General features: G+C 47.5%; 1 protein-coding gene across 1 annotated transcript in view; it reads left to right on the top strand.

Moving 5' to 3' along the window:
* Nucleotides 1-25,255, top strand: part of Ldb3 (LIM domain binding 3) — an 80,787-nt gene that overhangs the window by 38,938 nt on the left and 16,594 nt on the right. Inside the window, exons 10-14 of the mRNA XM_070020769.1 lie at nucleotides 6,988-7,170; nucleotides 9,152-9,294; nucleotides 18,316-18,808; nucleotides 21,378-21,558; nucleotides 22,772-22,892. Coding sequence (XP_069876870.1) covers nucleotides 6,988-7,170; nucleotides 9,152-9,294; nucleotides 18,316-18,808; nucleotides 21,378-21,558; nucleotides 22,772-22,892 — 1,121 coding nt within the window. The remainder of the gene's footprint in view (nucleotides 1-6,987; nucleotides 7,171-9,151; nucleotides 9,295-18,315; nucleotides 18,809-21,377; nucleotides 21,559-22,771; nucleotides 22,893-25,255) is intronic.

The raw sequence follows: 25,255 nt of genomic DNA on the forward strand, positions 1-25,255 counted from the left end.
CATCCTCCCCCCGCCCCCCCCACCCAATCCTCCCCGCCCCCTTTCTTTCTTTCTTTCTTTCTTTCTTTCTTTCTTTCTTTCTTTCTTTCTTTCTTTCTTTCTTTCTTTCTTTCTTTCTTTCTTTCTTCCTTCCTTCCTTCCTTTCTTTTCTTTCTTTCTTTCTTTCTTTCTTTCTTTCTTTCTTCCTTTCTTTCTTTCTTTCTTTCTCTCTCCTTCCTTCCTTTCTTCCTTCCTTTCTCTCTTTCTTTCTTTCATTGTGAAAATACTGTACAGAGGGGTTACAATTACATGGGCAAGATAATGAGTACATTTCTTATCAAGCATTGTAGCCTCCTCCTCCTTTGTCTCCCCTTCCCATCCCTTCCCATCCTCCCTCCCACCCCCCCAATCCTCCCCGCCTCCTTCCTTTCTTTCTCTCTTTCTTTCTTTCTCTCTCTTTCTTTCTTTTTCTTTCTCTCTTTCTCTTTCTCTTTCTTTCTTTCCTTCTTTCTCCTTCCTCCTTCCCTTTCTTTCTTTCTCTTTCTTTCTTTCCTTCTTTTTGTGTCAATCCTGGGGCTTGACTGTGAGCTTTCCCTGAGCTTCTTTTGCTCAGGGCTAGCACTCTACCACTTGAGCCACAGCTCCACTTAAAACTTTTTGTTTTTTTTTTGTTGGGGGGGCAGTATTAGTTTATCAGATGCAAAAGTCTCACAGACTTTCCTACCTGGTCTGGCTTCAAACCACGATTCTCAGATCTCAGCCTTCTGGTAGCTAGGATTACAGGCATAAGCCATAGGCACGTGGCTCATACCCACATTTTCCAGATACATCACTGTCATCAGTTAAGGCACCAACTGAACCCCACCATTCTCGTCCCCACTACAGAACAAAGGCCCAAGGTCAGTGTAGTCTGCCTTTTTGCTGCCTGGAGAGAAGGAAGAGATGGGCTCTGAGAGTCTAGCTTTTCTCACATCATCCTGAACATTGGAGTCTCCTTTGGTTTGCTTTGATTTTTTTCCCTTAGACATTTAAATTATGGGGCTGGTGCTGGAGCTCAGGGGCAGAGTGTGTATTTAATATGCATGAGGCCCTAAGTTTGGATCCCTCATACCAAAAAGAAAAGGAAAACTAGTGACTCATATTACCAAGGTGGGAGGCAGCTGAGAATCCTACACCAGACCCATGATCTTCATGGATGCTATCTTTAGAACTGAAGCCAGGGCCATGTAAGTTCTCTGCAGTGCTTGCTCACTGGTGCTTTTTTTTTGGGGGGGGGAGGACACTTCATAGAACTCCCTACAGGAACTGATCTTGAATAAGATCCCCAGATCCACTGGGCATCGGTGGTTCACACCTGTAATCAGGAGGCCGAGATCTGAGGATTACAGTTCAAAAGCCAGCCTGGGGGGCTGGGAAGGTGGCTCAGTGGTAGAGCACTTGCCTTGCATGCCTGAGGCCCTGGGTTCAATTCCTCAGCACCACATAAGCAAAAAGAAAAAAGCCGGAAGTGGCGCTGTGGCTCAAGTGTAGAGCGCTAGCCTTGAGCTGAAGAGCTGAGGGACAGCACCCAGGCCCAGAGTTCAGGCCCCACAACCGGACCCCCAAAAGCCAGCCTGGGCAGGAAAGTCCGTGAGACTCTTATCTCCAATAAAGCACTAGAAAACCGGAAGTGGAGCTGTGGCTCAAGCGGTAGAGTGCTCACCTTGAGCTGAAGAGCTGAGGGACAGTGCCTTCCATGCCAGGTGGTGATGCTGTGCTCCTAGCTACTTAGGAGACTGAGATCTGAGAATTACAGCTATAAGCCAGCTTTGAGCAGAAAAGTCTGTGAGACCTCTTATTTCCAATTATCTAACAAAAAGCCAGAAGTGGAGGTGTGGCTCAAGTAGTAGAGTATCCACCTTAAGTGGAAAAAGCCAACTGAGAGCAAGAAGCTCTGAGTTCAAGGCCATGTATCTACCAAAAAAAATCCCTAGATTCTTCAGCATGCTTTTTAATATTGCCTTTCCCTTCCCTCAACCCTGAATGCTTGGTGTTTGCTCACAGAGCAAGAACCCAGAGCAAAAGGTTCATGTGCATACCTGTGTATCCTGGTGGGAACCTTTGTCCCAGCCCAGTGAACAGTGATGAACTTTCCAAGGGCCCATATTTAGTTCCAACTTCATCCCCAACAACCCAGGGCTCATATGGAGCTATGGAGGGCAGCTTGATAGCCAGTTTGACAGTGAGTTGAAGCAAAGAAGACAGCACTAGGTTCATAATTTCCATTACTCTTGCCTTGTGTGGTGTCCTCAGTCCCCAGCAGGCAACTAGAAAATGTAGGATGGGGCCAAGGACAGGTAATCAAAGACTAGTGTCCTGCAGAGAGGGCTGATGGCTCATGCCTATAATCCTGGTTAAACAGTAGGCTGAGATCTGAGCATTGAGATGTAAAGCCAGACCAAGCAGAAAAGTCCATGAGACTCTTATCTGTGATGAACACATAGAGGTGTGAGTCAAGTAGTAGTAGTGCATCAGCCTTGAGCAAAAGAGCAAGGTGAGAGTCTGAGAATCTGAGTTCAAGCCCCAGTATGGAAGAAAGGAAGAAAGGAAGAAAGGAAGGAAGGAAGGAGGGAAGGAAGGAAAGAAGGAAGGAAGGAAGGAAGAAAAAAGGACTCATGTCCTATGTCAGCCTGGGCCTTTTTATACCTGCCACCTGTGAGGAACCAGCTCAGTGAGCTTCAGGGTTTGCAGTTTCTTCTCTGAGGCAGCTTTTTTGTTTTTGTTTTTTGTTTTTTGTCAGTCATGGGCCTTGAATTCTGGGCCTGGGCACTGTCCCTGAGCTCTTCAGCTCAAGGCGAGTGCTCTACCTACCATTTGAGCCACAGCACCACTTCCAAAGCAAGGTTTTTCACAGAGGCTGGGAAAGTGGCCTTGTGGAAGAGCCAGGGCCATCCCTGTTGCAGGCTTGCAAACTGGAAAAAGGCCCAAGGCCTCCTCTCTGACCATTAAACCAGGGAAGTTGTAGGCAGAGCATGTCTGCTGGAGGAAAGAAATTGGGTGACAGTTTGGTAAATAGCTCATGATTACCTTGCATAGAGATACATTCACTCCAAGTGTGGGCCAGGGATCAGTACCACTAGGGAGTTTGATGGGAAAAAAAATACCGGACTCAGCCCCACCCTAGGCCTGCTCAACTAGAAGCTGCAGTTTAATAAGATCCCTACATGATCACTATGCTTCAGAAACACTGCAGTGATTAGAGTTCAACCCCCTTTCTACCATTTGGCAGTGGTGTGACGTACAGATATGCAATCTCTTAGGAATGCAGATTCCTCAAATAAGGTTCACATGTCAATCATTTAGGAACACTGGAAAGATCAAACAAAATAATAAGGTAACATTGATGCTATTAGGGAAGCACTCAGTAGAGGGAAGTATTGTTAACTCTCTTTCTAATAAGAATAGCACCCTTAGTTAGCCCAGTGCCAGTGGCTTTACACTGGTGATCCTAGCTACTCAGAAGGTTGAGATCTAAGGCTTAAAGTTCAGAGCCAATCCTGAATTCAATCCCCAGTTACTAGCAAAGAGAAAGGAAGAAACAAAAAATAAAAAAGAATGAATGAAAGAAAGAAGGAGCCAGGTGCTGGTGGCTCATTGCTTGTAATCTTAGTTACTCAGGAGGCTGAGATCTGAGAGTCATGGTTTGAAGCCAGGCCAGACAGGAAAGCCTGTGAGACTCTTATCTCTAATAAATTACTCAGAAAAAGTTGGAAGCAGCACTGTGGCTCAAGTGGTGAAGCACTAGCCTTAAGCACAAAGAGGCTCAGGGACAGTATCCAGGCCCTGAGTTCAAGCCCTAGGATGAGAAGAGAAAGGAAAGAAGGAAGGAAGGAAGGAAGGAAGGAAGGAAGGAAGGAAGGAAGAAAGGAAGGAAGGAAAGGAAGGAAGGAAGGAAGGAATATGGAGCCAGGTGTTGGTGACACATGCCTTTAATCTTAGCTACTTAGGAGGCTGAAATCTGAGGACTGCAATTCAAAACCAGATTGGGCAGTTAAGTCCATGAGACTCTTATCTCCAATGAACTACCAGGAATTCCAAAGTGGAGCTGTAGCTCAAAGAGGTAGAGCACTAGCCTTGAGAAAAAGAGCTCAGGGACAGTGCCCAGGCCCTGAGTTCAAGCTCTACAACAAAGGAAGAAAGGAAGAAAGGAAGGAAGGAAGGAAGAAAGAAAGAAAGTAGGAAAGAAAGTAGGTAGGAAGGAAGGAAGGAAAAATGAAAGAAAGAAAAGAAAGAAAGAAAAAGACAGAAAGAAGGAAAGAAGGAAGGAATGAAGGAAGGAAGGAAGAAAGAAAGAGAGAGAGAAAGAGAAAGAAAGAAAGAAAGAAAGAAAGAAAGAAAGAAAGAAAGAAAGAAAGAAAGAAAGAAAGAGAAAAAGAAAGACAGGAAGGAAGGGAGGAAGGAAAGAAGGAAGGAAGGAAGGAAGGAAGAAAGAAAGAAAGAAAGAAAGAGGGAGGGAGGGGAGGGAATAACACCCTTTGCCAGTTACTGTTGGATCACACCTGCAATCCGAGCTACCCAGGAGAATGAGATCTGAGGATTTTGGTTCAAAGCCAACCCCAGGCAGGAAATTCCTCTCATCTCCAAATAGCCAGCAAAAATCTGAAAGTAGGACAGTGGCTTAAATGGTAAAGTGCCAGCCATGAGCAAAAAAGCCAAGTGGTACTGTGAGGCCCTAAGCTCAAGCCTTAGAACCAGCACACCTCCACCCCCCACCCCTACCCCCCGGAAAAAAAAAAGAAAAAAAAGTAGCATACTTTATTGGAGACAGATTCTACTTGGCTGACATAAAAAGAGGCTTCTTTCTTCTCCCATGACATACTGGTTAAGGTTTCAAATCAAAATGACCCTCAGTCATTTTGTCCTTATGGGTAAGCTCTAGAATCTTGAGCAACTGAATTCTGTTTCTGTTTTCCTTGTGTATTAGAGTTGATAAAACCCATATCAGAGGGATGTTCTGTAAAGATAAGGTGGTAGAGGTGTGGCTCAAGTGGTAGAGCACTTGCCTAGCACATGTAAGCCCCTGAATTCAAACTTCAGTACAGGAAAAAAGTAAATAAAACCAATAAAACCAAGAATATATATGTATTTTTACTGTATATATACATACATATAAGAATATATATTCTTATCATTAAGTAGTTGTACAAAAGGATTTCAATTCAACACATCAGTTTATAAGTACAGTGCATCTTGAGCAATGTCACCCTTCTATCATTCTCCCCATCTTACCCAACCCCACCTGTCCCCTCAAGTTACATGGTTCTATTTTTACATATGTACATTAAATACAATGACTGTACTTGTCCACCTTTCCTAAGTCCTTCTCCTGGCTCTCCCCCCCTTCCCCACGGGGGTCCCCTCCCCCCTCCATTTCCTATGAGTGGATTTTTTGTTCTCTGCCCTATTTCTCAGGTAGCAGAAGTCTAATCCCATCAATGCAGGCCCTGCCTGCTCTTGTCCTGGAGTAGTCCCAAAATGAGGCATTTATAGAATTCCTTGGCTTTTGAAGTATCATGTAGGCATCTGATGGAGATCTCTATCTTGTGATCCTGCTGGCTCATAGTGACAGAGTAACCGCCCTTCTTGTTCTATTTACAATGCCTTTGAGATCCACAGATGTGCAGGGCCACATCTGTGTCACTCTTGGATATGTAGGAAACCCACTTGGGTATTAGGCCATGTGAGGATCTTTAAACTGTGTTGGCTCTGCCTGTCACTTTTTAGGGTTTACACTGAAAAGGGACACAAGTGATTCTTTCCGTAACTCCTGCCCCCATTGGTCCAGATAAGCTGATTTGCCTGGATGATAGCCTTTATCCTTCTGGCTTATGTACTATTCATGTCCCAAGTCCTCCTCACAACTCCAATCTCTATGATCTTGCCATTCAAACATTCTTCCTCAGCTTTTTAAATTCTTTTAAATATTACAATATCCCCTAAAGTAATGAATAACTTCTCTGGCTGAATGGACAAAAGAGAAAGAGGATGGTTGATAATTAATTTACCTTCCCACTGAGCTATATTTTGCTGAGAAAAAAAAAATTTAGCAAGTACAACCGGATGCTCATGGCTCACACCTGTAATCCTAGTTACTCAAGTGGTTGAGATCTGAAAGTCCAGGTTCAGAGCTAGCCCCAGCAGGAATGTCCATGAGACTCTGATCTCCAACTAACCACCAGAAAACTGGGAATGGAGCTGTGGCTCAAAGTGGTGGAGTTAAGCTAGCCTTAAGAAAAAGAGCACAGGGACATCACCCAGTTCCTGAGTTCAAGCCCCATGGACAAAAATATAAAAGAGAGAGAAAGAGAGGAAGAAAGGAAGGAAGGGAGAGAAAGAGAGAGACAGAGAGAGAGAGAGACAGAAAGACAGAGAGACAGAGAGAGAGAAAAAAAGTTATTAGTGAAGCTATTGCCCGAGTGGCAGAGCATCAGCCTTGAGTGAAGAAGCTAAGGGACAGTGCCTAGGCCCTGAGTTCAAGCTCTAGTACCAGAGTGAGAATATGTTTTAAATTCCCAGGTGTTGGGACTGGGAAGGTGGCTCAGTGGTAGAGCGCTTGCCTTGCATGCCGAGGCCCTGGGTTCGATTCCTCAGCACCACATAAACAAAAAGAAAAAAGCCGGAAGTGGCGCTGTGGCTCAAGTGGTAGAGTGCTAGCCTTGAGCTGAAGAGCTGAGGGACAGCGCCCAGACCCAGAGTTCAGGTCCCATGACCAGACCCAAAAATAAAAAAATAAAATAAAATAAAAAATAAATAAATTCCCAGGTGCCTCTGTGTGGTCTGTCAGCTCCTATGTTCCCAGAGGAGCGCTGGCCCCGCCCATGGAAGGTATAAGTACTGGAGATTCTGCTGGTTTTGGTAGAATGGTGCTTTCCTAGACCTACCACTGCTGCCCCCCCTGTGCCCCATGCAAAGGGCCCAGGGGCATGGGTCCTCCTTGACCGGTTGTCTTTTTTGGTCCCACCTCATCAGCACCCCCATTGAGCATGCTCCGGTGTGCACCAGCCAGGCCGCCACCCCACTGCTGCCCGCTTCTGCCCAGCCGCCTGCTGCTGCCTCTCCCAGTGCAGCCTCGCCACCCCTGGCTGCAGGTGCTGCCCATGCTGCCACCGCCTCTGCTACAGCCCCTGCCTCAAGCCCTATGGATAGTCCAAGGTAATTGGCCTGCAGGTGTCTGCCATCACTATGGGAAAGGAAAGCAGAAACAGCCTCACCTGGAACCATCTTCGAACAGCTTGGGCCCATTGGTTGGTGTCCTGCAGAAATACAAGCAAGCCCAGAAGGGGCAGACATTGGCCTCATTCAGCCAGAGCTTGGCACAGAGACAGAGCAAGGGTGCACAGCCTTTAAGTCTGAGATCTTGGTCTCTATGACTATTTTATCTCTGCCTTGACTGAGGCAGCTCCTAGATCCTCGCAGTGCTTGGCGGTAGGTTTTGTCCTTGGGCTATTCCTGGCCAGAGCCCTAGAGAGTTAGCATCTCTCCTCCTATAGTTCTGCAGGGTTGGGTACTGCACCCATGGGGAGCAGGTAGAAGGAACACAGGAAGCCAGAGGCCAGGGAAGGTCAGTTTCTAGGAGTTCACTTCTCCACACACCCCCAACCTATAACCCATTTGCCTTAGGTGTTGAGTGTGTGTTCGCTTTAGGATCTGAAAGATGCAGAGACATGTTCTGCAAGGTGTTCATTAATTTTAAGTGAAGAAAGGGGTTTCAAAAACAAATGGAATTGAGAAACATGGAGTCAGACAAGATTAAACAAGCTACTGAACTCCAGAGTTCCTGGAACTTTCAGCTCCTCAAGACAGAGGCCAAGTTCAGCATTTCCTGAGGGCAATGAACTAGGACACATTTTCCCCCATCCATTTGCTCCCATGGTTTCTGGGCCACATGCGGAGAGAGGCTGTTCAAGTCAGTGGGAAGAGGCAGCAGGAATTCTCTAAGTGGACCGGGTTTGCTTGAGAGAGCTGCTAGGAGCCTCGTGGCTTCTTCCTATGAACCCTTGCTGAAGCATTCTTGCTCAGAAACCTGAGACCATTGCTTGGACCAGCAATGACAAAATAATAGGACCCAGACACCAATGTCTCACACCTATAATCCTAGCTACTCAAGAGGCTGAGATTTGAGGATTGCAGTTTGAAGCCAGCCCTGGAAAGAACATTTGTGAGACTCTAAGAAGCAGAAAGTAGAGCTGGAGCTCAAATAGTAGAGCAAAAAAGCTAAGGGGACAGCACTTAGGCCCTGAGTTCAAGCCCCATGACCAGCACAGAGGAGTGACAGACAGACAGACAAGAAGTAGGAAGAAGAGGCCAGGTGGTGGAGGCTTTGAAGTCCATGGAAGTATTGGGGAATGGAGGACCAGGTAACTCTAACCACCTCTATTTCCCTCCCTTTCCCTCCTTCTGCCTCCATCCTGGATCCCACCACAGCATGGCAGTCCTATGGGGGAGTAAAGGCTAGGACCTTTTCTCCTTTCCCTCCAAAGGTGGTAGGACTAAGCACAGGGTGTAGCTCCCCACTCCTGCAAGATTCTGACTTCTTCACAGCTTCTGGCAGCTCCCCCAAGAACCTTTTTTTCTTTTGGTCAGTCATGGGGCTTGAACTCTGGGCTTGGGCACTGTCCTGCGATCTTCAGCTCAAGGTGAGTACTTTACCACTTGAGCCACAGTGCCACTTCTGGTTTTCTAGTGGTTTATTGGAGATGAGTCTCACAGACTTTCTTGCCCAGGCTGGCTTTGAACCGTGATCTTCAGACATCAGCCTCCCGAGTAGCTAGGATTACAGGTGTGAGCCACTGGTGCCCAGGTTCACCAAGAACCTTTTGGTGTGTGTTCCTGTAATGGGGCTTGAACCCTGGGCCTCACACTTGCGCTCAGCTTATTATTCATAGCTGGCGCTTTAACCTTTGAGACATACCTCCACTTGTCTTTTTGGTGGTTAATTAGAGATCATTCTCAGATTTGCCATCTGGGCTGACCCTTGATATCAGATCTCAGCCTCCTTAGTAGTTAGGAGTATAGGTGCAAGCCCAAGTATATTTCTATCAGATTTCCTGCTCGTGGAGGCTTCTGGAGATCAGGGAGCCAGTTTGCCATGGCTGCCAGGTCCCTGATGGTAACTCTTCCCCCTTGGTTCCAGGCCGGGCTCTGCCTACAGCTCTTCAGCGGCTGCCTCTCCAGCACCAGCTTCTCATACAAGCTACAGCGAAGGTCCAGCTGCACCTGCACCCAAGCCCCGGGTTGTTACCACTGCCAGCATTCGGCCTTCTGTCTACCAGCCAGGTGAGAAGCGGAATGGGAGGGAAGGCTGTCCAGGCTGCACAAAGGGTGAGCTCTCAGGTCACATCTCCTGAAGAATGGTGGCCAGTGAGGCCCTGCTGCCCTGCTGTTGAGTCTCAGCCCTTCTGAAGCCATTTGTGGACAAGAATTCTTTGCAGCCTGTATCTGGCCTTAGAAGACAGGTAGACAGTGCCAGGTAGGGATGAGATCTCCTAGTTCTTAAAACGTGATGTTTCAGGGTTTGGAGGCGTGGCTTAGTTGATAGAACACTAGCCAATGAGCAAAAGAGGAAGGTACTGAATTCGAATCTTGGTCTTGGACCTAAAAAGTAGAAAAAAGAAAAGCAAAGAAAGAAGCAGATGTTCCTGGCTGAAACATTTATTTATGCTCAAGGTGAGCATTAGAAGGTTTGGAGGAATGAGTAAGGGAAAAAAGTACCATTCCTCCATGAATCTGGGTCTGGCTCAAGCTAGAGGAGAGATTGCTGTCACAAAAAATGTCACAGGTGTGGGACTTACTGCATCACAGGGGAATCTTAACTGTTCTGTCTGTCTATTTTGTGGTTCTGTGGTTCCTAAGCAGAGGCAGTAAATCTGGAGGTACATGGCCTGCTCAGGATGGGTCCAAGCACAACTCACTGGCCATTGTTCTTTCTGAGCTCCCATCTTCATCAGTGCCCAGGGTGGCCTAGCAGGGACAGCAGAGTTAGCCCATGTCCCCTTGCCTTATTAGCCAAAGTTGGGTCTACTCTCTAAAGCCCAAGGGCAATTATTTAGGCTAATATGAAGCCTACGTTTCTGTGCCAGTTGGTATTCCTGGCATCCCCTCTTTCCCATTGGATTCTGACTCTGAACTCTAGCAGAGCAGGGCTATGGTGGATTTTCCCCCCTTATTACCTGACATGGGCCTGGTATGAGGAGATATAAAGCAAAAGCAAAGAAAATGGAAGAACAGGACTAGAAATGTAGCTTAATGGTAGAGGACTTACCCAGTATGCTCAGGGTCCTGAGTGTGTGTATATGTATGTGTGTGTGTGTGTGTGTGTGTGTGTGTGTGTGTGTGTGTGTGTGTGTGTGTGTGTGTTTGCGCATGTAAGTGCTGGTCCTGGCGCTTGAATTCAAGGCCTGAATGCTGTCTCTTAGTTTTTCTGCTCAAGGCTAGTGCTCTGTCACTTGAGGAACAGTTCTACTTCTAGCTTTTTGGTGGTTAATTGGAGATAAGAGCCTCACTGACTTTCCTGCCCAGGCTGGCTTTAAACCACAATCTTTCTGATCTCAGCCTCCTGAGTAGCTAGAAGGTGTGAGCCACCAGCACTTGGCTAGACTTTTTTTTTTTTAAGAGCAGTTTTAGATTTATAGCAGAACGAAGTGTGGAAGGTACAGCAACTTCCAGGTCCTTCCTGCCTTGCATAGACACATACGGTAAACTGATGAAGACAGGAAATCTGCAGACTTGTCTGGGAATGAATGAGGTGGGTCATTCTAAGGAAGAGGGAAGGGGCACAGAGAAAGCCTTCTGTGCATGAGTGTGAATTACCCAGGAGCCAGAGGTTAAGAGCAACACTTGAACATCTAGACTCTGGGGCATGTCCTGTTCAGGCACAAGAGAGACTCCACTGAGTTTTTCTCCTGGGGATGGGCCTATGGGGCAGAGGTGCCATGATCAGTCCTCATTTTTGTAAAAACTCATTCTGATCGCAGTGTTGAGAGTGCAGGAAATACTTTAGTATCAGATTGACAATTCCCAGGCTGCTCTGGAAAGTAAATCTACCCCATCTCTCAGACTCCAACTTCCTCATCTGAAAAATCAGGATGTGTGTGTGTGTGTGTGTGTGTGTGTGTGTGTGTGTGTGTGTGTGTGTTCATGTATGCCAAGTGCAGCTTGAAGTTAAAACTCCAGGGGCTGGCCAGACACCGATGGATCATACCTGTAACCCAAGCTACTCAGGAGGCTAAGATCTGAGGATGGCAGTTTGAAGCTAGTTTGGCAGACAAGTTCATGAGATTCATCATTTCCAATTAATCACCAAAAAGTGGGAGTGGAGCTGTGGTGCAAGTGGTAAAGCGATAGCCTTAAGCAAAAAAGCTCAGCGCCCAGACTCTGAGTTCAAGACCCAGGACTGGCTCACAACAACAACAAAAACACTACAAAACAGAAACCCAACAACTCTCCGGGGTGGAGTGGCATTTTGTATAGGGCTGTAATGTGACCGACCTTGGGTGGAAAGTATGGAAGTGGCCGCGCCTGGGAGACCGGGAACAGTGGCGGGAGCTCGTGGATGCGAGGCTGCGGGTGTCCCTGCGAGGGCTTTTCTGCCCCCTGGTAGTGACAGAACCTCTGGGCGCTTTCAGCGTGGCCGCGGTCGTTCCCCGAGGTCCCGCCAGGGGGCAACGCGGCTCCAGGGCGCGCACCGCTGGGCGCGCACCGCAGGCCCGGCCGGCGTCGTGCCTTTCCGTTCCAGTCCGGGACAGGAGCCCAGGCGGGAGAGACGGGGTCGGAGCCGCGGGTCTCCGCGCCGTTCCCAGGCGCGGCAGACGTTAACTCATTGCTGCCTGGAGGGGAGAAGGGCGGGCAGTTCCCCAGCTTCCCGTCCCGGGGAGGCCCGGCCGCCGAGGGAGGTCCGGGGGCGGCTGGCTGGCGGCCCGGGCGAAGCAGGGAGCGTGGGCCCGCGCCCCACCCGGCTGCGGGGACCCAGGCAGCTCCCTGCGGGCCGCCCCCGGGCCCAGGGCGGCGTTCGTCGTGCCTGATCTTAATCGTTGGCGCTGTATACCGAACACCTGGGGCCCGGGAGGGGCAGCGGCCCGGGGTCCCGCGAGGACGGGATGGTCCAGGTGGCCACGTTGGCCCGGGGGTCGGGCCTGGGGCCGGGCCGGGCGGCGGCCGGGGAGCTCCGAGAGAGCCCGGCCCAGCTCGGCCCCGGAGTGAGTCAGAGATCAACCTTGTTTAATTACACAGTCTCGAGACCTCCGAGTGCGATAGGGAGCCTTTTGAACTTGCCAATTAGAGATGAAATATCACCTTCTAATTTGGACGTGCTGAATTCCATCATGCAGAAAATAGCAACAGAGCCCCGAGGCTCCCAGATGGATATCGTGTCTCTGGGCTTGTCGCGCGGCGAGGCAGGCTAAAGGGCACAGGGGGAAAGGGGACCGGAAAACGGCTCCAACCCACCCCACCCTGCCACTTCCAGGGAGTCCGGGGGGACTCCCAAGTAGGGGGTGGGGGTGGCCCACCCCTCCACAAGGAAGGGCTGGGCCTCCCTGAGAGCTAGGAAACAGCCAAACCAGGAGGCTGATCCTAGTGTTCGGGAAGTTAGAAAAGGAGGGTAATCCAAGGGGTCCCAGGGGCTTTCACATGAGAGGAAGGGGGAGGGAGGCAGCAGGAGGAAGGGGGGCAGGAAAGGTGGATCCGCAGCAAGGTTTGCTGGGACAGGCGGGGCCTAAGCCTGCTCAACAGTTTAGGGTGTGGCTACGCCGGGGTGTTGAGCTGGACCGGTGTCCTGGTTTTTGCTAGGCAGCTGGCTGGCCAGATGGCTGACTTTGAACTCTCCAAGGCTCAATTCCTCCTCTGTAAAATGGACTGTCAGTCTGGTTGCGCTGTGTGGAGTATTTATTTCCTGAGCTTATGCATACCACCAGTCTGCATGTGGAAGCCACACTGGTAGCCACTGTTTTGATGAGAGACACCAAAATCTGAGAGCAAGAAATATTCAGGTAGTCAAAATTGCCTTAAGTGAAAAAGTTGGTGAACTTAGTTTTAATGTATTTATTTACCTCTGCCAATAGCATAAATAGCTGTCGCAATCCCCGGAAACCAGAGACAAGACAATAACAGACACCACACCATGAAATTGAGATTTGGGAAGCAGGGGCCTGAAGTATCTGCCAGCTTCAGGTGTCCTGGGTCCATTTTACAAGGTATTTAAATTGAGTAGGGTACAGGTGCATACACAGAACGTGAAGTCACAGTTTCCTTGAAGTCACAAGCACCAATCATGTGGTATATTTTTACTCAAGTGACTAACTTTTTTTTTTATCTTAAGAAGCAGGTGTAAGTAGTAAATGACTTATGGTTAACATAGATTTTTGTCTATCTCCAAATTCCCAGAAAGATTGGTGTGGAAATAGCCTACACTGAGATAGAAATCTGAATTCCCTCCAAGCCAGGACTGATTGACCTTTTCGGGAAACTCTCAGTGTTCTGAGAGTTCATGTTGGGAAGAAGCATTCCACCGTCCCAATCCTTTCAGGTCTCACAGCTCGGTTTTTGGGGGCTCTCACAAAGACCAGCAAACCTCTGGGCTCCAAGATGGATATTCTATTTAAGCAAGATGACAGCAGAGCATCTAAAAGGTCCAGGAGAGTTAGCCAAGCTTGTGTAAGACACTAGAAGTTTCAATGTTAACAACCAAGGAAAGCTAACAAAATGGTGAAGATGTGGTCCCATAGGAGGCATATAACCTTTCACTGGCTCTGGCTTCCTCCTTCTGGACAGTGGAATCTCCAGGCAACAGAAAGTCATTCATCCAGATGTGGACCCCCAAGGAACTTACTTCCTCCTCTCTCACTCACAATGCCATAGGACTAACAGCCAGTACCTCTCTGGGTATCCCTCACCTTGTGGGGTACATTCATTGACCAATGAGAAGACATTTACACAATTTATTCTCACTGCTTTTTCCCTGCCTAGGCAGGGCTAGCATCAAAGCTGTGGCCTACTAGGGCATTGGGCAATCAGAAAATACAGAGTTCTTTCTTGCAGATTTTCTCTCTGTGTGGTTACATCTTTTAGGGGTCTGGTAGGTATGTTGGATTTGCTTTTTTATCAGACCTGTTTAAACCTGTAATTTGGGGTGGGGGGGCATAGGAGACTTTATTGCCCAGCTAGCTTCAAATCTCCATTCTCAGCTCTCGCCCTCTTGTGTGGCTAGGATTATAGGTTTGAGCCACCAGTGAGTGTCCAGCTGAAAGGCTGTCCCTCTTCTGAAAGAAATCAAGCGGTGTTGCCTGACCCCTAACCCTCTTCCCTGCAATGGAACTAATGAGTGCAAGTCATAGAAGAAAGAGCAGCCTTCATTTCAAATGTCACCACACACTTGGGCTTGTCAGGAAGACATTCCATGCTATCTCCTCTCCCCAATCCTAGGTGGGCCCAAACCAATGATAGTGAATAGAGTTAGACCCCAGAGACAATATAGACAACAACGACTAGGCCACGTTACTCCACTTCTTGCGGCCTAACCAAGGCTTGTCCAGGCTTAAGGATGGGAGGTGTTTTAAGTTGGAAAAAGAATATCATTTGGTGGAAATGTAACCTTGCTGAACCATTCTGAGACCCAGATGCCACCCTCCTTGCCATCTACCCACACTTAGTGACACACACATGGTGTCAGCTACTAAGTACTTTGTATTTCCTATTTTCCTTTAATCCTTATAATAACCCTATGGAGTATTATGGGTTGTTTATCACTTTTTTTTTTTTTTTGGGTCCGGTCGTGGGGCCTTGAACTCTGGGCCTGGGCGCTGTCCCTGAGCTCTTCAGCTCAAGGCTAGCGCTCTACCACTTGAGCCACAGCTCCACTTCCGGCTTTTTCTTTTTGCTTACGTGGTGCTGAGGAATCGAACCCAGGGCCTTGAGCATGCAAGGCAAGCGCTCTACCACTGAGCCACCTTCCCAGCCCCAACTTTTTTTTTTTTTTTTTTTTGATAAGGAAACGGAGTCCCAGGAACTTGCCCAATGATAGAGAGCCAGGAAATAGTAGAGTTGGGACATGAAGCTAGACTTTTTGAAGGGCAGTGCTGGGGAATCAAACCAAAGTCTTTACATGCTAGACAAGCTAGCTACCATGGAACTATAATCCCAGCCCCAGACTCTCCCAAGACAGGGCTCTCGATGGCTGTGCTACATTTCAGAACATGGGGTTTCCTCTGTGCAGGAAGTATCACCTAGGGACAGTGGTACAGCAGCAAACAAGACTTTGGGTTTCAATTCTTAGCATCAGTTGGAAGGAAGGAAGGAGAAGGGAAAGGAAGGGAAGGGAACAGAAGCAGAAGGGAAGGTAGGAGAAAAAGAAAAAAGGAAAGGAAGGAGGAAGAGAGGGAAAAAGGGAGGTAAGTGGGAAGGACAAAAGGAAGGGAGGAAGGAAGAATGTCTAATAGCATGGAACACTGAATAGAACTGGACTTGTGTTCTTTACAGAAGCAGCTGGGGGAATTAGAAGGTTTTAGAGACTTTCTGAGTTTCTCTTCCTCCTTCCCTCCCTCCCCTCATGCCCTTGAGGGTAAAAGATACTGTAAACCAAGGACTAGTGGCTCAAGTCTGTAATCCTAGCTACTCAGAAGGCTGAAATATGAGGATCAAGGTTCAAGGCAGCCAGGTAAGGAAAGTCCACAAGACTCTGATCTCCAACTAAGCACCAAAAATAAATAAATAAATAAATCGGGAAGTGGAGCTGTGGCTCAAATGGTAGAGCACAAAGAGTACAAAGAGTGGTGTACAACAAAGCTCAGGGCCAGTACCCAGATCTTGAATTCAAGCTCCAGGACACACACACACACACACACACACACACACACACACACACACACACACACACACACACACACACACACACACACACACACACACACACACACACACACACACACACACACACACACACCATTTTACTTATTTATTTTGCTAGTCCTGGGCTGGGTGCTGTACACACACAGACACACAGACACACAGACACACACACACACACACACACACACACACACACACACACAGCATTTTACTTATTTATTTTGCTGGTCCTGGGCTGGGTGCTGTCCCTAGCTTAAGGCTAGCACTCTACCACTTGACCCACAGTGCCACTTCAGGTTTTTTGAGTAGTTCATTGGAGATAAGAGTCTCATGAATTTTCCTGCCCAGGCTGGCTGGGAACCACAATCCTCAGATTTCAGCCTCCTGAATAGCTAGGATTACAGGTGTGATCTACCTCATCTAATAATAATATTAACAATGTAAGGATGATGATCTGCTGATCTGCTGCATGCCTACCCCACCCCCTTCTCAGTAGGTGGGACAATTTCTTATGGAGAAGGTCCTTCTTCCTTTTAGGAGCCAGTAACACTCCCACTATGACTGATGACTTCTGGGTAAGCTGTGGGGGAGTTTTATGCCTTCCTATTCCATTATCCCTTCCAATAAGGGACGTCTGTGTGTTCCACATTTGCCAGCTGTAAAAGGCCGTCATCTGGGAATCAAAGATGCATAGTTAGGGAAAGCTGGCCTCAGTCTACCCAAGATGGCCCAGGCATCAGCTAGGAAAGAGAGACCAGAAGTGGGGCCAGGGTCCTGAGGCCAGCTGGTGTGTGTGTGTGTGTGTGTGTGTGTGTGTGTGTGTGTGTGTGTGTGTGTGTGTGTGTGTGTGTGCACGCACATGCATTAGCACACACAGATCTAGCTCAGGAGGAGGCAAGAGGTCCTGCCAGGTCTCTTAAGAGAAGCAGGCTGGCAGAAGAGGTGAGGCTTCCAGAATCTTTTTCACTGAAGTCAGAGGTAGGATGAACCATGTCTCAGGACACAGCTAGGTCAGCCTAGCTAGGTCCACAGTGAGAGGTGGGAGAAACTTGGGTTCTAGCCAGGTGCCAGTGGCATACACCTGTCATCCTAGCTACTCAGGAGGCTAAGATATGAAGATCGAGGTTTGAAGCCAGCCTGTGCAAGAAAGTTTTTAAGACTCTTATCTCTAATGAACCACAAAAAAAAAAAGCTGGAAGTGGAGCTGTGACTCTGGTATAGTGCTAGCCTTGAGCAAAAAGTTCAAGAACAGTGCCCAGGCCCTGAGTTCAAGTTCCAAGACTGGCACCAAAAAATAAAAATAAAAAAATAAAATAAAATAAATGGGTTCTGAGGGCTTTGGGGGTGGCAGCTGTAATGGCCTGTGTGTTGTGAGTCCACAGCTTCAGTGAGTGGCAGGAGACAGAGCATATTCCCTTTCCTGTTCTCGGATTGCTTTTACTCCATTGGTACCTAGGATATTGGAGAGCGGGGGTCCTGAGGGAGGTTGGGGAGCAGCCAGAGACCAAGTGAGCAGCTAGACTTGGGCTGTGTTATACCTATCTCTCTGCCCAGACTCACTCTGAGTGATTCCTACAAGACCCTTCCCCTTCTCAGCCAGAATCCTTCCAGGCCACCCCCCCACCCCCCACCCCCACACATACACACACAGTACAAAGCAGTTGTAGCTAAACCTGAAATATGAACTTGAAAACCCAAAGGCTGGACTGGATTCAGGTGTAACAAGAATGCAACATTTCAGAGTCCAATTACTGATCCCAGTGGCAGATGAATGCTTCCTTTGGTGCATGCTAAGTCAACTCACTTCAACCCTCTTCCAGGCCCAAGAACCCTCACACCCTGGGCAGTCCCAGAGCCCCACCCTGCACAGCTGCAAATATTTATAGCTACATGCCTTTCCCAGTCCTGTGCAAGCTCCCCAGGGCTCTGCTGGGCTTGCTTGCTATTTACTTCTCTAGGTTCCCTGAAGAGAGTTAAAATCTGAGCCTGAAAGAAGTTCAAAAACATGTCTCCTAGTGGAGTGTTGGTGGCTCACACCTGTAATTCTGGCTACTCAGGAGGCTGAGAGCTGAGGATCGCACAGTTTGAAGCCAGCTAGGGAAGCAAAGTCCAGGACACTTTTATTTCCAGTTGACTAGCAAAAAACTAGAAGTGGAGATGTGCCTCAGTCAAGTAGTAGAGTTCCAGCCTTGAGTGAAGAAGCGAAGGAACAGCACCCATGCTCTAAGTTCAAGTCCTAGTACTGGCACTGGCATGTGCGTGCATGTGCACACAACACACACACACACACACACACACACACACACACACACACACACACACACACCATGTCTCCTTTGCCAATGTGAATTGAACTGTTTTCTTATCCCAGTGACCTTTTGTACTCCTCTGGCTGGCAGCAGGGAAGGAGGAGGAATGGATTCCTGACACATTTCTTTGGTTATTTTTGGTTTACAGTGCCTGCATCTACCTACAGCCCTGCCCCGGGGGCCAATTACAGTCCAACTCCCTACACCCCCTCCCCTGCCCCTGCCTATACCCCCTCTCCTGCCCCTGCCTACACTCCCTCTCCTGCCCCTGCCTATACCCCCTCCCCTGGCCCCACCTACACCCCTTCACCTGCCCCCACCTATTCTCCCTCCCCTGCACCAGCCTATACCCCCTCACCTGCTCCAAACTATAACCCTGCACCCTCAGCGGCCTACAGTGGGGGTCCTGCAGAGTCTGCCAGCCGTCCCCCCTGGGTGACCGATGACAGCTTCTCTCAGAAGTTTGCCCCCAGCAAGAGCACCACCTCCATCAGCAAGCAGACCCTGCCCCGGGGGGCTCCAGCCTACACCCAGATGGGTCCCCAGGTGACCCCCCCTGCCAGAGGGACTGTCCAGAGAGCAGAGCGATTCCCAGCCAGCAGCCGGACTCCGCTCTGTGGCCACTGCAACAACGTCATCCGGTATGGCTTCTGGGGCGCTGGAGGCGTGGCAGCATGCTCACCCAAGGGCTGAGCCCTGCAGGTGGAAGGGCAGGTGTGGGGAGATAAACTAGCCAGGCCTAGCAGCCTCAAGTCTCTCTGGATTGATATCTGTGTGGCCCTCTCTGGGCTGTAGTTTCCTTTCCTGTGTGACACCTACAGCCCTGGGGAAGATGGGAGGATCCAGTGAGGTAAGTGTTGGAGCTCCCAGCTTGGTGCCTGGTGCCTGGAGCTCCCCCTTGGGCTAAGGTTGGGTTCTGGGAATCTCCAGCCTTTTCAATAGGTTTATTGGGCATGCTGGCTGATGGTGCTGGCTTTGACTCCACTTTCCTTTAGAGTTGCTTCTGGGTCTTTCTACAGACAGGCCTGTGGCTCTCAAGGCTTTGGTAGACACTGAAATAAAAAACTAGCCTCTTTGCAGGGAGCTGGTGGCTCATACCTGTAATTCTAGCTATTCAGGAGACTGAAATCTGAGGAATGCAGTTAGAAGCCAGACCTGGCAAGAAAGTCTGTGAGACTCTTATCTCTAATTAACCACCAAAACAGCTGGAAGTGGAGCTGGGGCTCAAGTGGCAGAGCACTGGCCTTGAGCAAAAAAGCTGAGGGCAGCACCAAGCCCTGAGTTTAAGCCCAAGACCAGAATGCACACACAAAACAACAAAAACAAGTCTCTTTAAACTTAACAGCCAGGAGTCATGAATTATGTTTGTTTAATACTCTGTGTGTGTGTGTGTGTGTGTGTGTGTGTGTGTGTGTGTGTGTGTGTGTGTGTTATGAGCCTATGTATATGAAAAAATATTCTATCTTTTTTTGGTGGTACTGAGGTTTGAATTCAGTTCTCTGCACTTGCTAAGCAGGTGCTCTATTGCTTAAGCCACACTCCTGGTGAAAAATACACTCTTCTCACTTGTAGCAGCACACTGCCACTCAAAAATACTTTTGGATTTTGGAGCATTTCAGATTTCTGATTTTTGGATTGAGGCTAGAAAACAGCCTTGAATCTGTAATTTAATGAGTTTTTTTTTTGGGGGGGGGGCGGTCCGTCGTGGGGCCTGAACTCTGGGCCTGGGCACTGTCCCTCAGCTCTTCAGCTCAAGGCTAGCGCTCTACCACTTGAGCCACAGCGCCACTTCGGCTTTTTTCTTACGTGGTATTGAGGAATTGAACCCAGGGCCTCAGGCATGCAAGGCAAGCGCTCTACCACTGAGCCACCTTCCCAGCCCGATGAGTATTTATTCTTGATGATTAAAATTATGGGTAAATGCTTCTCCTATTCTTCCTCTTATTTTCTTTAAAAATCTAGTGAAGAAATTTAGCAGGTTGTCAAATCCCAGTTCCCTCATCAATACTCCCAGTTCTTCTTGGGTGGGCCCTACTGTCATGGCAATATAGTGACATGATTTCAGAGGTAACCTAAAGTATTTGCCTTTCCACTTGGATAAACTAGGAAAGTTAGCATTAGTGATAATCTGGTGGTCTGATAACTTTGACTAATGACATTTTCATTTGTGGTCATAATCTAATGCCAAGAAATAAGACTGTGTCTCAAAAATGTCAAAGCAAGCCAGGTATCAATGGCTCACACCTGTCATCCTAGCTACTCAGGAGTCTGAGATCTGAGGATCACGCCTTCTAGTCAGTCCAAGCAGAGAAATCTGTGAGAGTCCTATCTTCAATCAATCAGCAAAAAGCTGGAAGTAAAGGTATGGCTCAAGTGGTGGAGTATCATCCTTGAGCAAAAAAGCCAAGCAGGAGCATGAGGCCTGAGTTCAAACCCTCATACCAGCACACACAAAATGAATACTGAACATGAAAAGAGACTATTAAAAAGGAAATAAATTGATTTTTAAAGACCCAAACTGGTTTTAACTTAGGATGCAGAGGGAGAAAAAATTGCGGCTGATACCCTAAAAACTATTATAAAAAAAATACACTACAAAATGATCACTTTCTTGAACCCATAAGAGAAATCTGAACAGCTGTCAAGTAGCAGAGCCAGGCAGGTCATGCCTGTGAGGAGAATTAGACCAGAGCCCAGGCAAGGCTTGGGAAGATGCTAGGCCTATTGTCTGGGTTCTTTGCTCCTTTTGTCAGAGATTTGGGTTCTATACCCCATAGTGTGTGTGTGTGTGTGTGTGTGTGTGTGTGTGTGTGTGTCTGTGTGTGTGTGTCTGTGTGTGTGTGGGTCTGTGTGTGTGTGGGTCTGTGTCTGTGTCTGTGTATATGGGCTTCTTGCTGAATAACTAGAGATAAGAGTTTCATGGAATTGTCTATCCAGGTTAGCTTTGATCCATGATCCTCACATCTCAGCCTCCTGAGCATCTAGGATTGCAGTTGTAAGCCCCCAACACCCTGCCCCTACAGTGGATATTTGAGTTGCTTCTGGGTTCTTTTTATTGTGAGTAAGACAACAGCAGACACCTTTCTTTATGGAGCTTTCTCAGAATTTTCTATGCTTCCAGTCGAATAGTCTCAAAAGTGGGAGGTTCTTGAACTAGTGAGTTCCAGGTTGGGGATGCTACTTATCAGGTACTGTTCTCTGCCTACCCAGGGGTCCTTTTCTGGTAGCCATGGGCCGTTCCTGGCACCCAGAGGAGTTCAACTGTGCCTACTGCAAGACCTCCCTGGCAGATGTGTGCTTTGTGGAAGAGCAGAACAATGTTTACTGTGAGCGGTGTTATGAGCAGTTCTTTGCCCCACTCTGTGCCAAGTGCAACACCAAAATCATGGGGGTAAGTGGGCAGCACCCCTCTCCATTGAGCCTTGTCTTTTTTTCCCTAATCCTACTTTCCTTTCCCTCTAAGATTGTGGGGTTCCATTTGGAAACTAAGAAATGACCAGGTGCTGGTGGCTCACATCTGTATTCTAGTTACTCAGGAAGCTGAGATCTGAGGATCATGGTTCAGAGCCAGCCTGGGCAGAAAAGCCAGTGAAACTCTTATCTCCAATGAACCACCAGAAAACTGGAAGTAGAGCTGTGGCTCAAAGTGGTAGAGCACTAGCCCTGAGCACAAAAACTCGAGGACAGTTCCCAGGCCCTGAGTTCAAGCCGCATGACCAACAAAAAGAAAAAGAAAAAAAAAAAGAAAGAAAAGAAATGACTGCTAAGAGAATGAGCAACTCTTATTTTTCTCCCACAAGGAGTTTGGTTTGCCATCAGTGAACTAGAGAGCAAATGAACTTGAGACAAGAAATAATTATGGAAAAAAAAGAGAAATAATTATGGGCCTGGACCATGCAGCTTGGAATGATAGGGGAATTCTGTAAAGCTAGTTATCCATTCATAGTCTGTTATCACCATTCACCTGCAGGTGGCCTTGACCCTCAGTGCCCCTTGGGAATAGTGGCAGTAAAAAGCAGGACCTCCCTTCTATGTTTAATGGGGGATTAAGCATCATAGCTTATGGAAGAATAAACAGAACCTGGCACCTAGCAAACTCAGGACACGAGGAACCTTTCCCATGCTTTCCTTAGCTTGTCCAAGATCTGCTTCCTGGGCCCTTCTGCTCTGTTTCCTGATGGCTACTTGGGCAGAAGCAGGGGCCTGATAGGGAAGTCAGAAATACCTCTTTTCCTTGGCTGGGTGTGGCTCACACTTATAATCCTAGCTACTCAGGAGGCTGAGATCTGAGGATTGCCCTTTGAAGCCAGCCCAGGCAGTAAAAGTTCTTTGGATTTAGCTTATCTCCAGTGAAAGACCAAAAAGCCAGAAGTAATGTTGTGGCTCACATGGTAGAGTACCAACAAAAAGGCTAAGGGACAAGTGCCCAGGTCCTGAGTTCAAACAGTACCAGCACACACACACACACACACACACACACACACACACACACACACACACACACTCTCTCTCTCTCTCTCTCTCTCTCTCTCTCTCTCTCTCTCTCTCTCAGCTCCCTTCCTCCCCTGGATGGTTGCATCCTGAGTTTACATTTTTTCCCCCAGGAAGTGATGCATGCCCTGAGACAGACATGGCATACCACCTGCTTCGTCTGTGCAGCCTGCAAGAAGCCTTTTGGGAACAGCCTTTTCCACATGGAAGATGGAGAGCCCTACTGTGAGAAAGGTAGGAGAATGGGAACCTATTTGAGAGATGGGGACAGGCACCGGGAACTCCCTCCTGCCTATATCCATTTATACCTGATTATCAAAAGGCTTTCCTTTCTGGGAGAAAGATTTTTTTTTGGCGGGAGTGGGGGTGGGGGGTCAGGGTGGTAGTGGTTGTCTCCCGTATACTGCTGGGAATCAACCTAGGGCCTCACACATGCTAGGCAAGCACTCTATTGCTCAACCCTTGTTTTGTTTTATTCCCCTCCAGCACTAAGGTTTGAACTTGAGCCACTCTCTGACTCTACCACTTGGGCCACCCCCTAACTTTCAGGTTTTTTGCTGATTAATTGGAAATAGGAGTTACATGAACTTTTCCTGCCTGGGCTGGCTTCGCATTTGGGACCCTCAGATCTCAGCCTCCTGAGTTCTAGGACTATAGGCATGAGCACCAGAGCTTGGCTCTCCCCTTGTTTTTAATTTTGTTTTAGTGGTAGAATCATAGCTAATATTATCAAAGGATGCTAGTTGATCTATTTCCTCTGCTCATTTGCAGTTTTTCTGGGGGAAAGGGAGTTGTACTTTACAGTTTATTTTACACATCCAGTCTCTTTCTCCTTTCCATACTTCAAATATATGAGTCACAAATTAGTCTTGTAACTGCTTTGGAAACCTCTCAAGTTATTTTCATGTAAAGACCTAGGTCTAGTCTAGTCTTAACTTTGGACTCCATCCTAGGTTCTATTCTTGTTTCCATATTGGACTAACTTTGTGACCCTGAATGAACTACAAAAATTTTCTAAGCCTCACTTTCCTGATCTGTAAATACCGATCTGTGGTATTGAGAGGAGGAAATCAGAGAGGGTATAAAACATGAAATGGAAATGTGTATGACCATTCCTCTTTATTTACCATGTACTTCAAAGTCCTATAGTATCACCATCTGAATTCAGAGTTGCTGTATATCCCAAAGTGTAATGTATTATCTAAAATGGAAGAAATTATGGTAAGTTTAGGAATCACAGTACTTCGTTTTTTTTGGGGGGGGGGGTGGAAGTTCTAGGATTTGAATTTAAGATCTTCTGCTTGCTAGGCTGGTACTTTATCACTTAAGACCCCTCCCCCAGCTCTGTTTTTTGCTGATCATTTTTGAGATTCTCTCTCTTTCTGCCTAAGCACATGCCTGAGCTACCATCGAACTACTTTAGGTTTCACTTTGTTGCTGGGATTATAGGCATGCTCCACTGAGGCCAGCTAAGGGTTGAGATAGGGTCTTGTGAATTTTGCTATTTGGGCTAGTCTCAAAGCACAAGCCTCTTGATCTCAGCTTCCCAAGCAGCAACGATACTGGCATGAGTCACTAGTGCCCACTGAGATACAAGAAAGCTAGCTATCTTGGCTAGCTGACCACTCACTCATAGCCAGCAATGAGAACACAGACATGAAGATTGTAGCACCAGAAAATCAGAAGAAGAAAAAGAAAGCATGCTGATTTTAAGAGTAATAGCAGCAGTAACTGGCCAGGCAGTCAATATGAAGTCAAAAAGGGAAACACAGTTAGTTTACTTTAAAATCCAGAAGATAAACATCATTCTCGTTCTTCTAGGAGAAAAGCAAAACAAATTATGTCTTCCCCCTGACAATAAATTATAAAAAGAAATGTCTTGAGTTCTTATGCTGGAAGATCTTTTTAGCTCTGAATTATTTCAAATGAAATCACTTTGTCTCTCAGTTTCCATACCCGTTTCTTTTGATCATATGGTATTGATTGATGATGAACAAAATTGTTCTTCTGCTTAGACAAATTGCTTCTATTCTTCAACCAACAGCATTATAATTTGCATCATTTGTAAAAAGTTACAATTTGTGTCTGAGGCTCAGGAAAAGATGACAGATTTCCACTGACCACTGCTGCTTTCCATGGCAACCTCTCCCCCTCAAAAAAAGGCCATAAACATGACATTCTGAGTAGAAGGTACAAGCAGCAAGGGAACAGACTAGTGTTATGGGAGGACAGAAGGGACAGAAGTTTGCCTCTGGATCAAGAAACTCTGAGGACTTAGACTTGAATCCAGCGGGGCCATTTCTAAGCTATGTGATCAGGGACAAGGCACCCACCTCTTCTTAGTCTGTTTCCTCATCCAGACTCCATCCTTCAGAGGCTGTTGTATGAATTAATTGAGATGGTGTATGCAACCCATCTGTCCTCAGAAAGTAGAGAATAATTTAAAATCCACTTTCTAGCTGGTACCCATGGCTCATGCCTGTAATCCTAGCTACTCTGGAGGCTGAGACCTGAGGATTTAGGTTCCAACCCAGCCTAGATAGGAAACTCCATGAGATTCTCATCTCTAATTAACAACCAAAAAAGCCAGAAGTGGA

The sequence above is a fragment of the Dipodomys merriami genome, unplaced genomic scaffold (assembly GCF_024711535.1).
Source record: "Dipodomys merriami isolate MVZ:Mamm:240054 unplaced genomic scaffold, mDipMer1.0.p SCAF_14, whole genome shotgun sequence".
Classification (NCBI taxonomy): Eukaryota; Metazoa; Chordata; class Mammalia; order Rodentia; family Heteromyidae; genus Dipodomys; species Dipodomys merriami.